The 19,946-nt window shown below is 41.5% G+C and overlaps 2 protein-coding genes across 2 annotated transcripts in view; one reads left to right on the top strand and one right to left on the bottom strand.

The window, feature by feature from the left end:
- The window catches only part of stxbp1b (syntaxin binding protein 1b), a 25,795-nt gene extending 19,949 nt beyond the window's left edge, over positions 1-5,846 (bottom strand). The window contains exons 1-3 of the mRNA XM_005733663.1: positions 5,750-5,846; positions 358-407; positions 155-236 (exon numbers count right to left, since the gene is read on the bottom strand). Coding sequence (XP_005733720.1) covers positions 155-236; positions 358-407; positions 5,750-5,786 — 169 coding nt within the window. The 5' untranslated portion in view covers positions 5,787-5,846. The remainder of the gene's footprint in view (positions 1-154; positions 237-357; positions 408-5,749) is intronic.
- A 3,251-nt stretch (positions 5,847-9,097) lies between these two features.
- The window catches only part of niban2b (niban apoptosis regulator 2b), a 24,713-nt gene continuing 13,864 nt past the window's right edge, over positions 9,098-19,946 (top strand). The window contains exon 1 of the mRNA XM_005733622.1: positions 9,098-9,426. Within this exon, the coding sequence (XP_005733679.1) occupies positions 9,372-9,426 (55 nt within the window). The 5' untranslated portion in view covers positions 9,098-9,371. The remainder of the gene's footprint in view (positions 9,427-19,946) is intronic.

Consider the following 19,946-nt stretch of genomic DNA (forward strand, 5'->3'; position numbering starts at 1 on the left):
AATTTTGAGAAAATAACTCGAAATTTTGAGAAAATAACTCGAACTTTTGAGAAAATAACTCGAAATTTGAGTTATGGATCCTTTTTTTTTTTTTAGTGGCGGAAACGGGCTTCCATACAAGTGAGCTGGGTGTGGCTGGGTTGGTAGTACTTACTAGTGATTCCCTCAGACATGATGTCTGTCATCTTACAGCAGGAGGACACCATCCTCATGCTCAGCTTGTCCACCACCAAAACCTATAATAAAATCACACATAGCAAAGGAAACTACTATATCTGATACTTAATGAATGTCTTTGTTTATCTTTGAATCACAGATATCCAACTTCGTATGAATAATGATGTTAATGACAGTTACCTTCCATTTTCCTTTTTCTCTTGCCTTCTTGATGACGTTGTTCATTATCTCTGTAAACAAAACATGTATATTGTACAGTTCAATCAAGAGTTAGAGCATTTTCACAGATCAGGTCATAAATCTGCCAGTTGCCCATTTTTGATATTCCAGTCTTAATAACTAACAGACTAGTTTGTGCAAACCTAGAAAATCTGCTGCCTCATCCAGTTTATTAAGTGTTCGGCTGTTGTTGCTAAATAAAAAAAACAAACAGCTGAACTGAAATTGAAAATTTCCAACCTACAATTCCATTGTGACTGGGCCATATCATACCGTTCACGGTAATACCGGTACAATGTTAGGCAACGATAAGAAAATGAAATATCGCTTTATTTCGTGGGCGTTATCTCACGCCCACGTAAGAATGCTGTTCACTGATTTCAGCTCAGCATTCAACACCATCATTCACCAGCAGCTGATCAGCAAGCCTGCCCTGCTCCACTGCAGCTGGATCCTGGACCTCACTGATAGACCCCAGAGAGCACAGGTTGGAATCCAACACCATCACACTGAGCACGGCCCCCTCCCACCCTGCAGGCACGTGTGCTGAGACCGCTACTCTTCACGCTGCTGACCCACAAATGCACCTCCAGCTCCAATAAAAACTACATTATCAAGTTTGCAGATGACACCAGAGCGCTGGGACGATGATGATGCTGCTGCTTACAGAGAGGAGGTGCAACAGCTGGCACTTTGGTGCAAGGACAATAATCTATCTCTGCATGTTGGCAAAACAAAAGCATTGCTGGTGTCACAGCAGAGAGACCGCTCTTACTGACACCATCTGTTTGTTGTTTTCTTACCTTCTTTGTTTCTTTTAAGTAATCCAAGCACTTTATAAAGTGCTTTATTTATGAAGAGCTTTAAAATAGCCAGCACAGCATGAAAGTGTGGTACAGTAAATAAGACAATAGAATAAAATAAAAAATAAATAAATACATAAAACACATAATGAATTAAAATTAAAACAGACCAACATAGCATCAACTAAACTAAACTAAACACCAACATCTCACGTGGTGTCAAAGGTCAGGGTGAAGAGCTGGGTTTTCCGGAGTGATTTAAAAACAGGCAGAGAAGAAGCCGTCTGATCTCTAAAGGCAGCTCGTTCCACAGTTTGGCAGCTGCTACAGCAAAAGCAGGATCTCCTCTAAGTTTACGCCCAGTCCTGGGTACATGCAGGAGCAGCTGATCAGCTGACCTGACAGAGCGGGTGTAGCAGCTCAGAGAGATAACATGGGGCGAGGCCATGGAGAGCTTTAAAAGCAAATAAAAGAATTTTAAAATGAATCCTAAAAGGAATGGGCAGCCAGTGACGTGGAGCTGAAATAGGAGAAATGTGCTCAAACTTTCGAGTTCCAGTTACAAGACGAGCTGCAGCATTTTGCCTCCTCTGTAGACGAGTAACCTATGAAGCACTGACCCCTTTATAAAGTACAGCAGTCCAGCTGAGTGCTAACAAAGGCCTGGATCACTGTCTCAAAGTGCTGCTGTGACAGAATTGGTTTTATTTTAGCAGCTGCCAACGTGATTGAGCAGCTGGGATTTTGATCGTAATGTTGACACCTCGGTATAATAAATTAACATGATTTTATAAAGCATGTTACTGGGCTTACACATAACTGTGGACATTCTTCAGTGTTAATGAGTTCATATTTGTATCAGAACAATTAGGTATTTTCTTTGATATCATGTTTCCAAGTAAACAAGCAGGAGCTTTCTCAATGAGAAACATTTTCAGAAATGTTCCTTCTATCTCAGACAGGAAAGACTAGAGAATCATTTTAACCTTCTTTGCATGTCCACTCTAGCTTCCTGCAGCTTTTAAGGTAAAGAAGAAATGTGGTGCTTGTTGGTGGCCTGGATCAATAAAGACATTCACATTCTTAAAAGACAATCCTGCAGACTGGAACTGGATGGATGAAGATGAATCATCATCACATACGTCACCAAGAGATGAAAGCTTTGATGATCACGTTAAGATTAAAGTTTCTAAACTTTTTTAAAGAATAAAATGAATCAAATCAAATAAAAAATTCTAACTCTTGGTTGTTTTATTGATAATATTTTCCCACAACTTCTCTGTGATGTTTTCATCCTTGACTGCTACGATTACAGTCCACATGCTATAAAAGTGACCTCAGTTGTATTTTTACTCAGTTGTATATAGAATTTGTATTCTATTTTTATCCTATTGTATATTTTATTCTATTTTATTCTACTGTATATTGTATTTTATTTTATTCTATTCACTTCTGTACAGTTGTGTACAGTCTGTTATTCGTATTGTATTCTAATTTTTGCTATATAACTTTTGCACTGTCCACTTCCTGCTGTGACAAAACAAATTTCCCACGTGTGGGACTAAGAAAGCTTATCTTATCTTATCTTATCTTATCTTATCTTATCTTATCTTATCTTATCTTATCTATTATAACTGTCTTCAGCCTTCTGAAACATGCAGTCAGAACAACATCTCAGTCAGGGTTTGGACAGTCCTGAGACTGTGCTTGTTAGGGTGATATCATAGCTCACTGTGTTGCAGCAATACTGATGAACGTTCTGTTCTTGTACTACGTGACCCAAGTGTAGCATTTAATATAGTGGATCATTACAGTTTCATAGTGAGGCTGTAGCACTGGGTTGGTAGATCTACGACAGCTCTGCAGTCGTTTAAATCATATTTTGTATGTTTTTCCATATTCTGCAGCAGAGTCCCCCAAAGGTCTACACTGTATATGCTACCACTAGGTCATATTATACTGGCATATGGCATTTAATAAGACTGCTGTGCTGATGGCAGCTCTGCATTCCAGTGAGAGCCACTGATTGAGCAAACCTTTCCCACTCTATACACTGTCTAACAGATGTGTGCAAAGGTCCTGAAGTTAAACTAAGATGAAACAAAAACTGTTATTATTGCTTCAGAAAAGCTACATCGGGCATCAAGTCCTCTACAGGTCTTTTATGTACACATAACACTAGAGAACTAGGAAGGGAAAAAATACTGTTTTCACAGAGACAGAGTAACACAAAGAGACATTTCTAAAAGATATTAGTTCATTCTTTTTTCTGTTATTGTTTTTTAAGCAGAGCAAATCTAGTATTTCCCAATATTCTGTTAAAATGTGTCAAGGTTTCCCTTATTGGGGATTTAAGCACATGTCCAGGATGTGAGAATGAGCACGGAGAGACTGAGAGACAGGCCCACTGCAATTGTTGCCTCTAATCTGCTCCCAATCCTCTTACCCCATCCACTACTCCCTACTGCCCACAGCTATTTCTGTGTCAGCGGACGTGACATCACAGGAAAGCGGCATACATGGCTGCATCAGTGTGCGCACACACACACACACTGATAAACACAAACACTTGCTCTCCAAAATAAGTCTACATATCATGTTCCTCCAAAAGGTATCGTTAAGCTTGAAGAGCTGCTGTTCAGCTGACATAAGCACATTGCAGTGACATGACAGTCACACAGTGAGGCCAGCCATCTCATGCAGGAATTTACAATAACTGTAAATGATCGATTTAGGCACATTATTTGTTACACAACACCTCAATGAGTCAGGTAGACCAAGCTACATGACGAGGAAAGCTATTGTCAGAGACACACTACAGTGAAGTCAGTGAATAGTCCTGTTTATCCAATTAGTCCGCTGGATTAGGTGTGAGTGCCTGTGGAAGAACGGAGCACCGCCTGACGGGCAGCAGGCACAGTCGGCTGTTGCTTCAGTTCTAGCTCTCCTATCCACACGGATTCACGGATTCGCTGGATTTTAACCTCCTCTTTCCTGACAAACACTGTCATCATGTTGTACAGTGTGTTCATGAGAGACAGCGTTTTGATGTTTGGGCAACATAAACTAAATCCATCTATGGTCATGACTTTGGTCTGCAGACAGATAACCTGTTGGGCACTCCCTCTAACATCACAGCCTCACTATCATTCATTCTGATGTGACCCTTCACTGCTCAGATTCACCTGGAAGTTTCTGGACTCGCAGACAGTCTCTGTGATCACGACGCATTCTCAGATGAGAGCATGAATGCACTGTAATGTGAATACTTTGTTTTCTTCTGTTGAAGCATGTGTGCAGCTCAATGTTACCATTATTTTCTCTGAGGATCCTCAACCAAGGCAGCTGTGAGCGTTACATGCTTACAGCTGTCTAATTCTCTGCATAGATTTCAAGGTTTAAAACATGAAATTTGCACCCAATGAAACTCGACATAGACGATTTTCAGGGGATGCTCATGAGAGCAGGGGACGAGTCTTTGTGTCGTAAATATCGTGACGCCTACACCTGTGCTTTCATCCAACGACTTTTCTTAGGATTTAAGTACTTTACAGTATTGCATTAGTATTTTTCTGAGTGATTGTTACCTTGTGATTTTGTTTTTAAATAACACTTGATATTCGGTTGTTTTCCAGCATAGCTGTCTCATTTCCATCACAATCTAAACAATACGCCTGTTTGACAGCAACTGTCTGATTTTTGATTTTCTTTGATGAATTTCTTCAACATCCTTTAAATAGCCTAAATCTCTGCCTTTAAATGGAAATATGATCTGCATAGAGCTGTTATACTGGTCTAGAGTAAATATCAGACCTTTCCTGTCCGTGTACGGCCATGTCACTGCAAACATGTATTTAAATTGTGACAGTATTTCAATAACTTGCACAGTCACTATCCAAAGGCTTGATAGGTTGTAACTAGTTTTATTAATATGGTTACTCAATGAGTTAGTGAAGGCGCATCACTGCCAAGTTCACTGAACCTCCCTTTAGCCGTTTGGGTGCGTGCTGTTTTTGGAAGTCTAAAAATGCGCTGGTGCGATTTATTAAGCGCAACTAACACAAATCGAAAATCAGTGAGCACAGTTTGGAATAACCAAACTGTGCTCACAACTACCGTGGAATCAATGCACGAGGGGAAGAAACAGGTCTGGGATAGTAAAGGCAGTATAAACTAAGGCTTCTTCGGTTATTGAGGCAGCCAGAGTCGGATCTGTCCTCCTCCACCTCTGGTCTTCCCCAGAGAATTATGTCAAAGCATTTAATCCGCACAAAGATTAGCGCGACCGGATTTACATCGGACCTGGGCTCCATGCTTTTACACTGACAACACAATAACGGGCAATAACGGCAGAATTTAGCAGAACACCAGCGAATAGTGCAATTAATTCACTGCCTGCGACACTTCGCGGCAGATGCTTTGCTCCAGTGACTCCGTGCGTCTTAGCGCACCAACATTTCATTAATAAAAAGTAAGGAGCAGCTCGGCCCCACGTTGCAACAACAATCAGAATAAAAATAAGAATTAAATAAGAATAAAAATTTTTTTACTTTCTCCAACAATGGCTTTTAGTCCCAGCGGTGCCATGATGATCCCGTCAGTGCGCGTCCTGCTCTCCAAAGACAACCGAGTGGAGCTATTACTACTGTAAAGCTCATCATAGTAAGTAACACCCAGTCGTTCCAGTTAAATTCAAAATAAAAGCCCCCAGTTAGGCGAGCATAGCAAAACAGGCTAAACGGGAGAGAGAGAACCTCTCCTGAGGTTTCAAGTCAAATCATGCAGGCGAGCTGGTTTCCTGGTTTCCCTTTAACAAAATACTGAATAGCAAGTGTTCTAAAGTAAGTCAACTAATACATATCAACAACTCCTCCTTCATCCTAGATTTTGGAATAGGTAGAATAAAGTAAACTGAAAATGTGATATCCTGTAAGCTCTAGTTTGCTCCACCAAATAGCTCACAGAAGTGAAACTAACATGAAAATGGTCAAAAAGATGTGATGAGCAGAAAACGCTGAAGTTCGCTGCACTGAACTGCAACATAAGTGTAATCTGTTTGGACACTTTTGACTTAAAGGGGCTATATTGCACACCAGGCAATATATTATTATTATTATTATTATTATTATTATTATTATTATTATTATTATTATTATGAAAAATGTAAAGTAGGTGTTTTACTTGTGGATGTAAAAAATCTAGATTATCAGGTCAAGTTTTGTCCCTAAATTGTCAATTTCCCACAGACTGAAATTTAAGTACTTTTATTTTGAAACTCTGGAAAGCCTCGTCCGCGCCTCGATTATGAGCCCTTACATGAAAATGAAATAATGGATCGGGGATAAGAAATCAGTATTAGGTATATATAATGTGAGTTTATATCTAATGTACATCAAGAGTTACTGAGATGATTATGGTACGATGGCGCACTTAGACGCTTCTAGAAAACGGTGACTTTTCAGTTTGGTGTCCACGCGAGGGCAGCAGAAGACAAATCAACGCTCTCACGCGTACTCAGTGCAGAGTTACACGGAATAGTAGAGATGCTGCAGAATATACATTTAACTTGTGAGTTCAAATATCCACAAATGTGAGCCAGAAGGACAGAGGAGAGTAAAATGTTTTATTTTGAAAAACAAATCATTTTACGACACTCTTTATTGTTTATTTGTTTTGTTTTTATTTGTAAATTTTCTACTGTGCTAACCAACCTGAACCAAATGTTTCACTCACCTTCAGTAATGTAGCTTTTCCAGTATCGCTGTTATGTTGTCTCAGATTTTTCGAAACGTGTTTATAGAAGATATTTATCAATTGTTGGTGTAGTGAAAAATATAGTCTAAAATCAGGGGTCAAATGAGCTGTGGGCCGCTGCTGGCACTGTGTCTCATTGGAGGGCCACTTTAGTGTTCAAGTAACACAAACAAACAAACAAACAAACAAACATCCACAAATGTTTCTGAAAATGTTTTGTTTGTTTTTTAAAATTCAAGTATTGAACGTGAACACTGATTCTTTTTCTTCCCTCTTAACTGAAGCCTCTCTGTCTGTGCAGACACTTGGCAGCGCTTCTGCCATCATTTTGTTCGCATTTAACAAAATATGAATGCAGACACAAGTGTACACATTAGTTTGCTCAGGGGAAGTTTATGTGGTTTCTTTGAGCGTGAGTCCATGAGATTGGTGAGTTACAAGATATTTCTTGTGTAAGAAGGAAAGCCTGTCTGTTTTATGGCTGGACATCTTCCTTTTACACGTTTTATCAATTTGGGTTTTTTGCCTGTCCCGTTTGGATCTTTAGCCATCAGAATTATTGTCTGACGGCCAAGAAAGATGCCCAACTGATTTACTTTACCAAGTGGATCATCACAGCCATTTGGTTGACCTTTGTTATTATTATTATTTCTTTTATTTCAAGTTGTTACAGACGGGACAGACATGACTGGGGGATAAGAAAGGGAGAGAGAAAGAAAAACAGAGGGGAAGAAGGACCGTAAGAGAAGACACAAAAAACAAGGAAACAAAAACAAGCAAAAGAGAGCAACACAATAAACACGATAAACATGACACCACAGCAATAACCTAGATAACTGTAACTAACAGTAAATACTAAATATTGAATGTTATTGTGTAGTACGCAGCACCGACAGGTAAGAAATACGTATTTATGTCCATGTGCGTAATGTGCCACGGGTCACCCCAAGTCCTGCACCCTGAGGCTGTACGCTAAGTGGAAGGAAGGAGGCCGGGTGAGTGTCAGCACCACAGTCCAGGATGAGACAACGAACATCCACGAATACATCAGGAAGATGAGCCCAACCGACCGCGTGCTCAGTGAATACCTCAGGCAGCAGAAGCCCAGGAATGAGGAGGAAGAGGAGGAACCATCATGGAAGGACAGGCCCCTGCACAGTACCACCGGCAGATAGAGGAGGTGGCTGACATCCAGAAATCCTACCAGGCTGGACAAAGCTGGACTGAAAGACAGCACAGAGGCACTAATCATGGCAGCACAGGAACTGGAACGCCATAACCAAGTGTCCAGCAAAGTATACAGAAACATCTGTGGCGAATATGGAGGGGATATGGGAATATGGGAGTCCTGAGGTCAAAATAGGAGCGTGGTGAAGTGGCCGAGCTAAGATCCTGTGGGCCGAAATGATATTTAACGACAGTAATTTTAATATAGTTTTAGAGGCAGGAACATGAATTCTTCAAACACATTTTGTAATAAAACTGTAATTTAACATTTTGCTGTTTTCCTTCTTCTTCCATCTTCCATCAAACATTAATGATGGAAACGTTTGTTAATCAACAAAAACAGTGTAAAATTACAGAAACAATTATCCTTCAAAGCTTTTCTTGATCTTATGATGTTTTCCATCGAGGTGAAGGAAAAGCAAAATAATAACGGTGATTGTGTTGGCCTCAGGATTTCTTTGTATCATGGCTACAGCCCTGTGGTCGCTATTTGCTGCGGTTGGCGAACAAGGTGCATTACCGCCACCTTCTGGACTGGAGTGTGGCTCAGTCAGTTTATACATCTATATTCTCACATAAACACCACTTGCTCTTAAAAACCCAAATATCGCCCTGCGTTCCTTTGTAATATTTCGTGCACCCTTAACTGAACTCTGCTTTTCTGTAATGTGAGTATTTGCCTGTATTCAGCGCATTCTAACATCACACGTTCAAATGTCTCCTCCTGTCCACAAAATTCATAATCCCCTGTCTCGTGCTTATTCATCTTCTTTAGTGTGTTATTTCAACCTGTGTGACCAACTCTCTCTTGCCATTGTATCTTCTTTTTTACTGCTTTGATTCGTCTCCATTGTCCAGCTGCTCTATAATAACCTTCCCTGTCCCACAGCGCTGGGTCTGCTGTTTCCCAACGAGACTTTAACGTAACGTGGCTGCACGGCAGAAGTTCTCCTCCTACTTAGGAGGGTGTGTCTGTCCGAGAGAAAAACGCACAGTTCTTACACAGTTTGAACTTCCTTTCGACAGCTTCGACTTGAGTGTTTGGTACCACCCGTTATTACTGACGCTGCAGTCATTTCATGAGCGGACAGGGCTGCTGTGGCAGGAGACACGTCTCTGTAGACTTTATTGTTTGTCTTAAAAAGTAGTTGTCGGTCTGACGCAGCGTTCGCGTGGGACGCTTCACTGATCATGGGGGATGTGATTTCTAGTCACCTGGATGAAGGCAAGCGGGAGATTATCACAGGTAAGGAGCGCCGCGGGTGATTAGTTTGATGAGTGCTGGTTTGGCGTGTTTTCCATTTGGCCACAGTGTCAGCGTGAGTCCAGCACCTCTTTGTTTACTAACTAAACGGGCTTTTTATCTGCTTCGTTGATAAACCACAAATATCCACGTAGCGCGTTGGGCACCGCACCGCTCTCTTCCCTTAGCTGGACCAAACAGCTCTGTCTTTAGGGTTCGGGTTTGTTCTTTGTCGCACTGAAGCGCTTCCACGACAGCAAAAGAGAAGGAAAAACTGGAAACGTAATAGGAAATGATGTGACCCGTTAAAGTTTGTTACAAATGGGGAGTGCAGCAGATAAAGTTCTGCTGATCGTCAGTGGCCCAGCCTCGGACATGTCCCAGCCTATCAGGTTTTCTCTAATCCTTGCTGTCGAGTCTGAAGCGAATAAGCTTAGCTGCTGACATTTTTCAGCAGCACACTCGTGTACAGTATCTATTGGACTTAAGTGTCACAGTACTCGTGCCTGGTCCACACAGATGTGTCTCATATAAAAGGCATCACTGATGACCTCCTGATGTTCCACTCATCTTCTGCCCGAGACTGGACGGAAGGTTCCGTTGGACTTTGCAGTTTGTGTGTTAGGAGTGGAAAGTTCAGGTTTAGCAATTCCTTATTTTTGGCTTGTTTCACCTCAGTTCTCTTTATTTGTGAGGATTACAGCTGACAGAAGAATCCACAAGTATGTTGTAACTTTTGGTGGTGGGTGGGGTGTTGTTACAATTTCTCCTGAACTGGGCCAAATTTCAGGAACTTCAGTGACTTTTATTACACTCACAAAAAGTGTTCATGTTACTGTTTCATTGCTTAGTTGTTGGGATGTTTAATTTTCGAAACAAGTGACACACATATTTTTGTAGAGTTAGTCCTGACCAGTCCTGACCTGATAGACCAGTGACCTGTACGGGGTTTGGGTTTCTAGGCTCTTTATCTTTTTTCCATTTAGAAAATGAAGCAACGTACATAAAATAAAGAAGACCGCACATGAAGGTAGATATTTGGGCTCAGTTTTCTAGTACTGGATTAAAATGGACATGAAACACATCATGTATAATGACTAATTGACGTCATGGAGCCCTACATAGATGTAACTCTGTCTGTGAAGCTCGATTTAAAGTTTTAGAAACGTGTTTAGCGCCATCTCCTGTCAGTACAGAACATTACATCTAAGTAACGTTTGGTTGGCTGGTTGGTTGCTGCTGAGAGACTTTAATTAGTTGATATAAACTAATTAATAACTGAACCAATATAATGAGACTTAAACTAAAAATCCATTAAAGGGTTTCACTTTGTACTGACTCTGGCTGCAACAGTGACATTGATGTTCAAATGAAGGATGCACTGTTCGCGTTCAGTCTCAGGTGAGCGTCTGTTCCTGTCACCACAATTAAAACCTTTACTGGGAAAAAGCTGGTGGGAGTCTTTCATCAAAGCACCAACAAACTGTGACATGAAGAAAAACAAACTTTGTCGCTGCTCCAACCAGTAATCCTCCAGAAGTATTCAAATATGCAGATGAACTGTTAACCTAGTCTGATACATGTTTCAATTATATCGTTTGCTGAAGATATTTTACATCGAAGCATACCTGCAGCAAACAGGGCTGCAACTAAAGGGGGGCGTGGGGTGTACTAGACCATATTTATTTCAAGGTTGTCGTAACATTTTTCAGGTTGAAGGAGAAATAATATAAAGTCTTAATTAAATTGCTTTGATATTTAAAAATATAGAAGACAGAGTCGAGGCACATTCCTTATACATCTTATTTAGCTGAGTTTGACTTGAGATGTTTACTTTAAAAACATTGAATTTCAGTTTGACATATAAATCCAATGAAAGGAATGAGTTGTTTTTGTTTTTCTGACAGATTAAAGTTAAACTTTTAAACACTGACGTGAAAAAAGTGTGGCGCCTCTTCCTTGGACTGTCTTGGGGTTTTTGTTTCCTCCCCGTTGCGCACACACGACCTATTTTCCCTGCAGACGTACTGATGGGATTCCTGATCGGTAAACTGTTTACAGCATCACAGACCAGGAAAACGTGGAGTTTCTGACTCCAGCATGTGGGTGAACCACTTGTCAGCTAACTCAAACATTCTCCACACTTTTCTCATTTCTAAAGTGCTTTACAAACCTGAATGTTACAGCAGGGGGATTTTCCCGTGTCAGTGCAACTAGCCACACAACAACAACACTTACTGGTTAAGAGAGAGTGAAAGTGGACAGTATGTCCTTGGTCTTAATATGAAAATGTTGCAGCAAAGTAAGCCCCTTAAATGAATCTTTAATTTTCCTTCCGCTGAGCTATTGGGTCGGTTACATTAGTTTATGTTACCTAACTGGTAATGACCGAAACCAACCAACCCAGTGATGTAACACTGTGTACTGGAAGAAGATGGCGCTGAACAGATTTAATACATTTTAACTTTAAGCACTGTAAAATCCAGCTTCACAGTTTTTGTGTGTGTGAAGCTGACAATGCTCGCTTCCACAGGTCTGTTTTTGTTTTTCAAGCCTTTTCTTTTTACTAAAAATGATTTGAGGTTTGACTCGTCTGAAGAATTAATTGCAAGTTTTGGCCACAGATTCCCAGAAAGACCAAAGAAAATTTGAGTAATACTAGACTTGGATTTAGCTATAATACAAATAGAATCTACAGAGAATGGAGGAAGTTGAAATGTGGGATGAACCTCATTGGTACAGACCTACAGACATTCAGTGACCTTTCTATTTTACACTGACCTCCACGCTTGATTTCTGCTTAAAGTTTAGAGGGATTACCTAAAGCTCAGGAAACGTAGTGAATGCCATGATTGAGGCTAAAGATAATTTTTTCCTTCACTGTCATTACATCTCAGAGTAGCACGTACACGTATCAGATGTGGAATTTGAGGAATGCATGAAAAACACGTTTCTGTGTGGCTGGATGGAAACTTTAGCACACTGAGAAGCTGAGTCCTGTTATTGAAAACTGAGCGTGGCCTCTGATACCACACGGTTTAAAAGCAAGACTGGATTAGTAACAGATTATTTATATTTTGGAGTGAGCATGCATGTAAAAACAAAGTCTGTGTGAATATGGCCAGTTACTTGTGTGTTTTGGGGGTTTTTGTGAGCAAAACACTGAAACGGACTGTAACAATTAGAGAAATTAAACTCATCAGTTAGTCCTGGTTGCCTCTTTGTTTTAACATTTAGTCAGGATGCATGAAGATACTGACTGTTATTATTGGGCATTGAGTTGTCAGCACTTAATTGGTACTATGACATGTGAAAATGAGAATGTCATAGCTGCTAACAGACTGTAGTTAGAGAAAACTGAACTATTGTTGACTGAGTGGGTTGTCTGGGGTGGGTTATGGACACATGAAGAACCAGGCAGCAGGAGAATCATAGTTTCACTGAGCAGAGTCTCCAGATTATGGATTATCCCGCACCTCAGTTCACTGACTAAACCCAATCCTGGGTTTCTCTGTTATTGCCTTCCAACCTACTTCTGCATGGGCGAACCTTAATCTGGAAGTCCCGAGGTGAAAATGGGAGACGCCCCCTAGGCTGGTGGAGAATGGCCGACCTAAGGTCCTGTGGGGCTTCCAGATACAGATGGCTAACCAACCGGACATTGTAGTGTTGGACAAGCAGAAGAAAACGGCCGTAGTGATTGATGTAGCGATAGTGAATGACAACAACATCAGGAAGAAGGAACATGAGAAGCTGGAGTAATACCAAGGGCTCAGAGAAGATGTGACGGTGGTCCCCGTGGTAATCGGAGCACTCGGTGCGGTGACTCCCAAGCTAGGCGAGTGGCTCCAGCAGATCCCGGGAACAACATCGGAGATCTCTGTCCAGAAGAGCGCAGTCCTGGGAACAGCTAAGATACTGCGCAGGCCTCTGGTAGAAGACCCGAGCTTGATAAACCGCCCGCAGGGGCGAGAAGGGGACATTTTTTTAATATTTACACATATATGTATGTCAAAGTGAGTTTGAGAGAGAGCTCAAATGTTCATTTTCACTTCACTTGTGAAAACTCTCCAACTGTACCGGTCAGTATCTTCACTGAAGATAAAATGAGCGTCTCGTTTAAAACCAAGAAGACTGAAGAATGGACACTATTGGTTGGGTTTATTTGCTCCAGTTGTCACAGTCAGTGTTTCAGTGTTTTGCTTAATGAAGACTTTGTTTTTACACGGATGAATGTAGAGCTTTGCTTTGTCTATGAGTGAGTGAAACAGGAAATCCCCCCTCCCTCCCGTTGTCCCTGGCTCTGTGAAATCTCTAACCTCTGACCTGTATCTCCCTGTTGCCTGGTGACATGTGGTCCTCTCACCTTCAGCAAATACCCAACTGATCGCACAGGTGATTGTTTTAAACAGGTCTGATAAAATGAGAAATACTTATTTCAAAGTTAACTTCTCCTCAATAGAAATATATGACATGGCCAGTAAGAAGTCGACAGAACTCCTTCTATCCATGTTTTGACAGACGCCAACAAAATTATGACATTTAAAGCAGCAATGAAAGGCCCTCGCACCCTGGGAACAGCCAGCGTGCTGCAGGGTGAGTCACACAGTCACATGGCTGATTCAGTGTCACATCACTTCCTCACTGACTGCTCTTTGAGTGCTTGGAGCAGAAAAGCGCTAACATAAGAGACGGTCTGTTTACAACTGACCATTTACCTTCTGTGCCCACTAGGTGGCAATATAGAATACCCACTAACTATATGACATACTGATACAAATCGAGTGGAACCATCAATTAAAATGTTGCATAGATTGGATCATGATTAGAACCTTTTTGACAGTAGGTGGAACTATAAACACGACCTAATATGGGCACGTAGATATCTCCAGTCTCTGTCTTCCATCAGGAATTTGGGAGTCTGGGAGAGATTCCCAAAAGTTGAATCTGGACGTAACATTTTCTCAGTTGACATATACAAGTGACTTCTTGGATGAGGGATGAAAAGTTTCTCCCCATGAAAATGCTACATCCAGATGAACGGACTTGACTTTTTTGAGGTTTTCTTAACTGGATGATTCAGCGTGCCACTGGGGCAGATTGAACAATGTTCAGTTGAGATGTGCGATATCTTCTCCTGTGGTGAATTATTTCACGAAAATTCAAAAGCTTCACAATTTAACATCACCAAGGTCTTTAGACTGTACTCATCAAAGGTCATGTTGATCTGATGAAGTCCCGGGGAGTCTGTCAAAATTATACTTTAAATTCAAAATAGCTGCCTTTCTTCTGGGTTTGGCGTTTAGCTCCAAGAGATGTTTTGTACATCTTGAGACATCACATAAGATGCAAGATTTCACAGTTGAAACGTAGAGCCATTTTGTAATATTCAATGACCAGAGCCATACAACCTGAGAGCCTTTAACACGCTGCACGTTTCTGCCAAATTTCATGACTTTTCCAGCTTCCCAAACCCCTCAAACTGCTTCCTGTTTCATGGCGAATCCCCAGCCACCAGAGCACGCCAGCATCATCAAGTTCTGATGTGTGTTCAGACTGCTTCTGAGGTGGACGTGCTCAACCTGGAAGGAGCAGTAGGTGACAGCTTCCTGTCGTCACCATGTGGTGCTTCATCTGTTCATGGCCGGATTCCCATCACACCGGAGAATGTTGGGAGGATCGGACAATGTGTCTTTGAGTTACAGCTGTTTCCTGCTTACTGGCAAAGTTTCTCCAGTAAGCATGCCAATAAATCGCCATTCTGCCCGGGTCGCGCCCTTTGGCGAAAAGTTTTGAACATAAAGTGAGACATTCTCTTGGAGGCTTTTTTGACCACATTTTAGGCTGTTCATCCCAACCACCAAAACTGTTCCTTAACATGTAAAAAGACTTTGCTGTTGCCATCAGGTGCTACTGTGATGTCAAATACTGCAGTTAGATGTGTTCAGGGATGGACTCTATCACACTTTTGGTTCAAATTGGACAATAAATGTGTTAGGGATGCAACCATTCAACTAATTTAATTGACACAAATTCTTTGCTTGGACGCTTTGTGTACTGCAGCGGTCTATAGTGCGCCATTGTCACCATGGAAATGCGAGCGATTCACCCACGTTTGTGACTAAACTAGACCTGCAGTACAAACGTATTCAGCAGTCAGTGTAAAAGTCTGACAGGCTGAGCTCAGGTGGAGCTTTTTCCAAAAGCTTTCATAACATTTTTCAGATTGAAGGTGAAATAATATAAAATATTGTGTTAATTAAAGTGTGTTAATATTTAAAAATATAAAAATAAAAGCTTTTCATGAGTTGCCAACAACAAACACGGGCTGGTAAAACTCTGAGCCAGTGACCTGAGGCTTGTTAGGTAACACATTATTATTATTATTAACCATCATAATTACTCGTTTTCAGCAGTACAAAGATGTTTCATCGGCGCTCAGGCCAAACTTTAAAATGCTGATATTGTCGCTTTTCTTCATCGCAGGCTTACAGACACAAACTCCTCACTCGTTCACTCTCACACACAAACACTCATGAACACACACCAAACCAAAACACTGCATGAACGCTTTCCGTCTCCTGTTAATGTCAGAAAACCTTCCAAGAACACAGAGTAAAGGTACAGTTTCTGTAGTTTAGATCGCACACGGCTTCTTTTATTTGACTTTGACCTTTCACTGTATATGAGCGTATTTCGATATTTTTGTGGTTAAGAAAATGTTTTCCAGGTTTCCAGCTTAGCCAGGATATTTTCTTCATTCAACCAGCTGTTCTAAAAACTGCCTGAAAAGCCTCCAGCATGCTGCAGCAAGAAGCCCATCTGATTTCAAAGACTGTTCCAGTACCGTACTTGGTTCTCAGACTACGTGCTTAATTGTGGCTCCTGAGCCGTTTAAAAGTGGAGTGGAAGGCAGAGCCTTCAGCTTTGTTCTGTGGAACCAGCAAACAGACTCTGTGTCTGGGACGGCTGTCGCTCAGGGATGGCCACTCCCCTTTTTTTCTCAGTAGGGTGACCCCCTGCAGAGGTTCAGTGATGGTAGTTAATTTGATTGGCTTACACCAGGGTAGAGGCGTCGGGATGGTTTAAATAGGCCTGTGCTCTCCCTCCAGGAGGGCATCTCCAGGGTTATGTTTGTTTTCCAGTTGCACTACTGGTAAGGTATAGTTTTGGCTGGATCAGATGAACCTGAACCTTTAGTGATGATGAAGGGGCCTTTCTCGGATCATGTGACTCATGTGACTGCAGAAAAGGATCTCTATGATACCAGAACAGAAATTTAATAAAATGTGATTTAAAATAAAAATCTATAAAGAACATAGAAAACAATGAAATGCAAAACTGTTTGTTTTTGGTTTTTTTAAGGGGGGAGCGAGATGATCATTCATTGTTAATCGTCTCCAAGTACTTGCTGCTTGTGTTTCCTGGGGCTTTCTGTGTAACATTAAAGGGTCTTTACACTCTAAATCTGCTGCGTGGAGGTCGCCAACTTTGGCCTATGAGCTTCATCCAAACTGTAAAGCAGCTTCCACTGGACTCTGGAGCAGTGGCGACATTTCTCTGGAGTGAGGAGTCTAACTTCTCCGTCTGGCAACTTGATGGACGAGTCTAGGTTTAGCGGTTGCCGGGGGAACAGTACTTGTCTAACTGCACTGTGCCAAGTGTAACGTTGGGAGGGGGGCTGTTTGTGAGGAGTTGCTACTTAGTTTCACTGAAAGGAACTTGTAACGCTTCAGCATAGCAAAACATTTTAAACAATTTCATGCTCCCAGTGGAACTAGTTTGATGATGGGCCCTTTCTGTTCCAACATGGCTGTGCGCTGCTGCACAAACTCCATGACGACATGAGTGAGTGACTTTGGTGTGGATTCTTAACCCAGTAGAAAACCTTTGGAATAAGTTGGGTCAGAGATTGCCAACCAGGCGTTCTCATCAAACAAGAGTGTCCAAGTTTACAAATGTGCCTCGTGAAAGTTTATTCAAAATTCCCGTATTCGCACTTCTAAACCTTGAGGAAAGTTATACAGTTCAAATTCCTTGAGCCCCTGCTGATTCTGCAAGTTTGCCCAATAACAAAGAAATGTTCAGTTCATAGTTTCAATGGTGGGTTTATTTGAACCGTGAGAGACGGAACCATAACAAAAAACGCACTTCAATTTACACATTAATTTGCATTTTAATGAAGGAAATAAGTATTTGACCCCTTTGAAAACGTGCTTTAGTACTAGGTGCCAACAAAGGTTTTGCCAATACCAGAGGTCAGACTTGTCTTGTAGTTGGCCAAAAGTTTTGCACACATCTCAGGGTGGATTTTGTCCCACTCCTCTCTGCAGATCTCCAAGTCATTAATGATTTCACTGAGTCAGAACATTAACGCTCTCTGAATGTGCCCAGCACTGCAAGTATGCCGTCATAGATCAGGTTTTATATATTAAATATTTCTTCCCAGAAACTCGCGAGAGCAGGACCAGAAAAGGTGGCCGACGGTTCCTCCCTTTCTTTGTATTTATCACACAATGAAGACGTAGACAGAAAAATACTGTCCAGCTTTGTGTTAGAGAAATACAAACAACGAGTGACTTTGTAAATGTGTTTAAGATAAGGATGTGGCATTAGTCATTTTAGGTTTGGTCATCGCTGGCGTCCTGCGTGTGTCTTTCTGGTGTTGATGGGAGCTCATCACTGTCAGTGTACAGTGATGAGCTTATTTATGCACACCAGTGTAAAGCAGTGCTCTCATTATTTACAGGCAGTAAATCATTTTCCTTGTCAGAGGTACTCTCTTCAATCGTGATACAGTAGGATTGTCGTGTCTTGCATGACATGACGTTGGTGCTGGTGGTCCATTCATCTGGGACTGATTCAGCCATGTCATCTGTAACTCCTGCAGTATCTGTCCAGCCGCCGCCGCCGCAGTCATTGTTTACAGCAACCGTTGCAGTTTTGACTGCAGCTACAACTTCAATATGTTACTTAAATTCAATGTTATTCATATAATGCCAACAGTCAAAGCCTCTTGGCTGCTCTGCATTGTGACATTAGCTATGACTCCTAACCACTCCAGGTGGGTATAAATGGTTTGTGTTAACCCTTCTAGGGCTGCAATACATTGAGAATTTTGAATAATTCAATAATAAAAAAGTCTTGACGCAGTGTTTACTTCTATGCTTCCTTTAATGCACAGCTTTGCAGCGCGCCGATATGTTAGACCAGAGTGTTGCATCCACTGAAAACAGACCTGCAATACAAGCAGCATCTGAATAAAAGGTGACGGCGTTAAGCCCACACAGCCCCCAGTTTCAAACAGAAAGGCAGCAGCAGTGAAGACGCTGCACAGTTTTAACGTGAGACTGGAATCTGTGTGTGTAAAATGAGTTGGACACCCCAAAATTCAGATGTTTAGCCATTCACACTGGTCCAGCCCAGTTTATCTGCCCCCACCCAGGTGGGGACGCTGATTCAGGCTTGTGGGTGGGAGTTGGGGTGGTGGCTGGGACGGATGGATGGCAGAATGAGAGGTGAATGAATACATATAGTATGTGAATAATTATTTATTATCTGAAAGAGTTTGTATACATGTAAAAGTTTCTTCTTTGGTTTGGTGCTGCTTTCTTCAGACGTTTTGTTTTTGGCCGTTCCAGATGCTCACCTGAGGCAGGTCGAGTATAAAAGGAGGCCAGTCGCCTTCAGCGGGCTGAATTCCTGTTCCAGTAATAAAGGCCAGAGGATGAGTTTAATTCAGCCTCAGGCCGCTTGGTTTGAACCTGACAGTGAGACCATCTGTGTGACTGATCATACAACAGAAGCGTGGGCTTCATTTACCTGTGTGTGTGAAGATGTTCTCATCATGTGCAAAAAAAAAAATCCATTTCACCATTAGACTCATGACACGTGCATGTCGGCCAGTTTGTTCTTACCACTGTGCACATGTTAGTCAGTTTGCCTCCAAATCCACAGGCTTGTGCTTACATCTTGTAGTCTTACTGTCTGCATACCGCCACGCCCCAATTTCTCTATATAAGGAAACAAGGTTAGCTGGAGAGAAAGCTGTGACTTTTTTTAAAGAAGGCAGCACCAGTAAGGCAAGAACGCAGGAACAACTCGGCCTGAAGAAACTAACAAGGTCCAGAAGGAAGACAGGAATGGTTCCACTGTCTGTGGGCCGGGGCCAAGACATTAGGCTGAGCAGTAAGATCCAGGCTGTGTGCGATAAGACAGGCCTCTTTGTCATTTCATTTTCTTTAGATGTTGGTCATTTTTAAAGAAAATGTAATTTTAATCCTGAGCTTCTGGTTAGATTATGATAATTTGGTAAACTGCTTTGCTGTAAATAAGAACCAAAGAGAAATAAGTGTCGTTGTTAACAGTAGAGCTTGTAAAGAAAGACGGGCCCTTATAATTTGTTTTGTAACCCAAATTCAGGTTTTTTCTTTTCTTTCATCATGAAACATTTGTGCAGATTTAATTGTATCGTGTGTGTGTGTGTGTGTATCGTGTGTGTGTGTGTGTGTCTCGGACCAGAA

Source organism: Pundamilia nyererei, unplaced genomic scaffold (assembly GCF_000239375.1).
Source record: "Pundamilia nyererei isolate P.nyererei 1_Seehausen unplaced genomic scaffold, PunNye1.0 scaffold00053, whole genome shotgun sequence".
NCBI classification, from domain to species: domain Eukaryota; kingdom Metazoa; phylum Chordata; class Actinopteri; order Cichliformes; family Cichlidae; genus Pundamilia; species Pundamilia nyererei.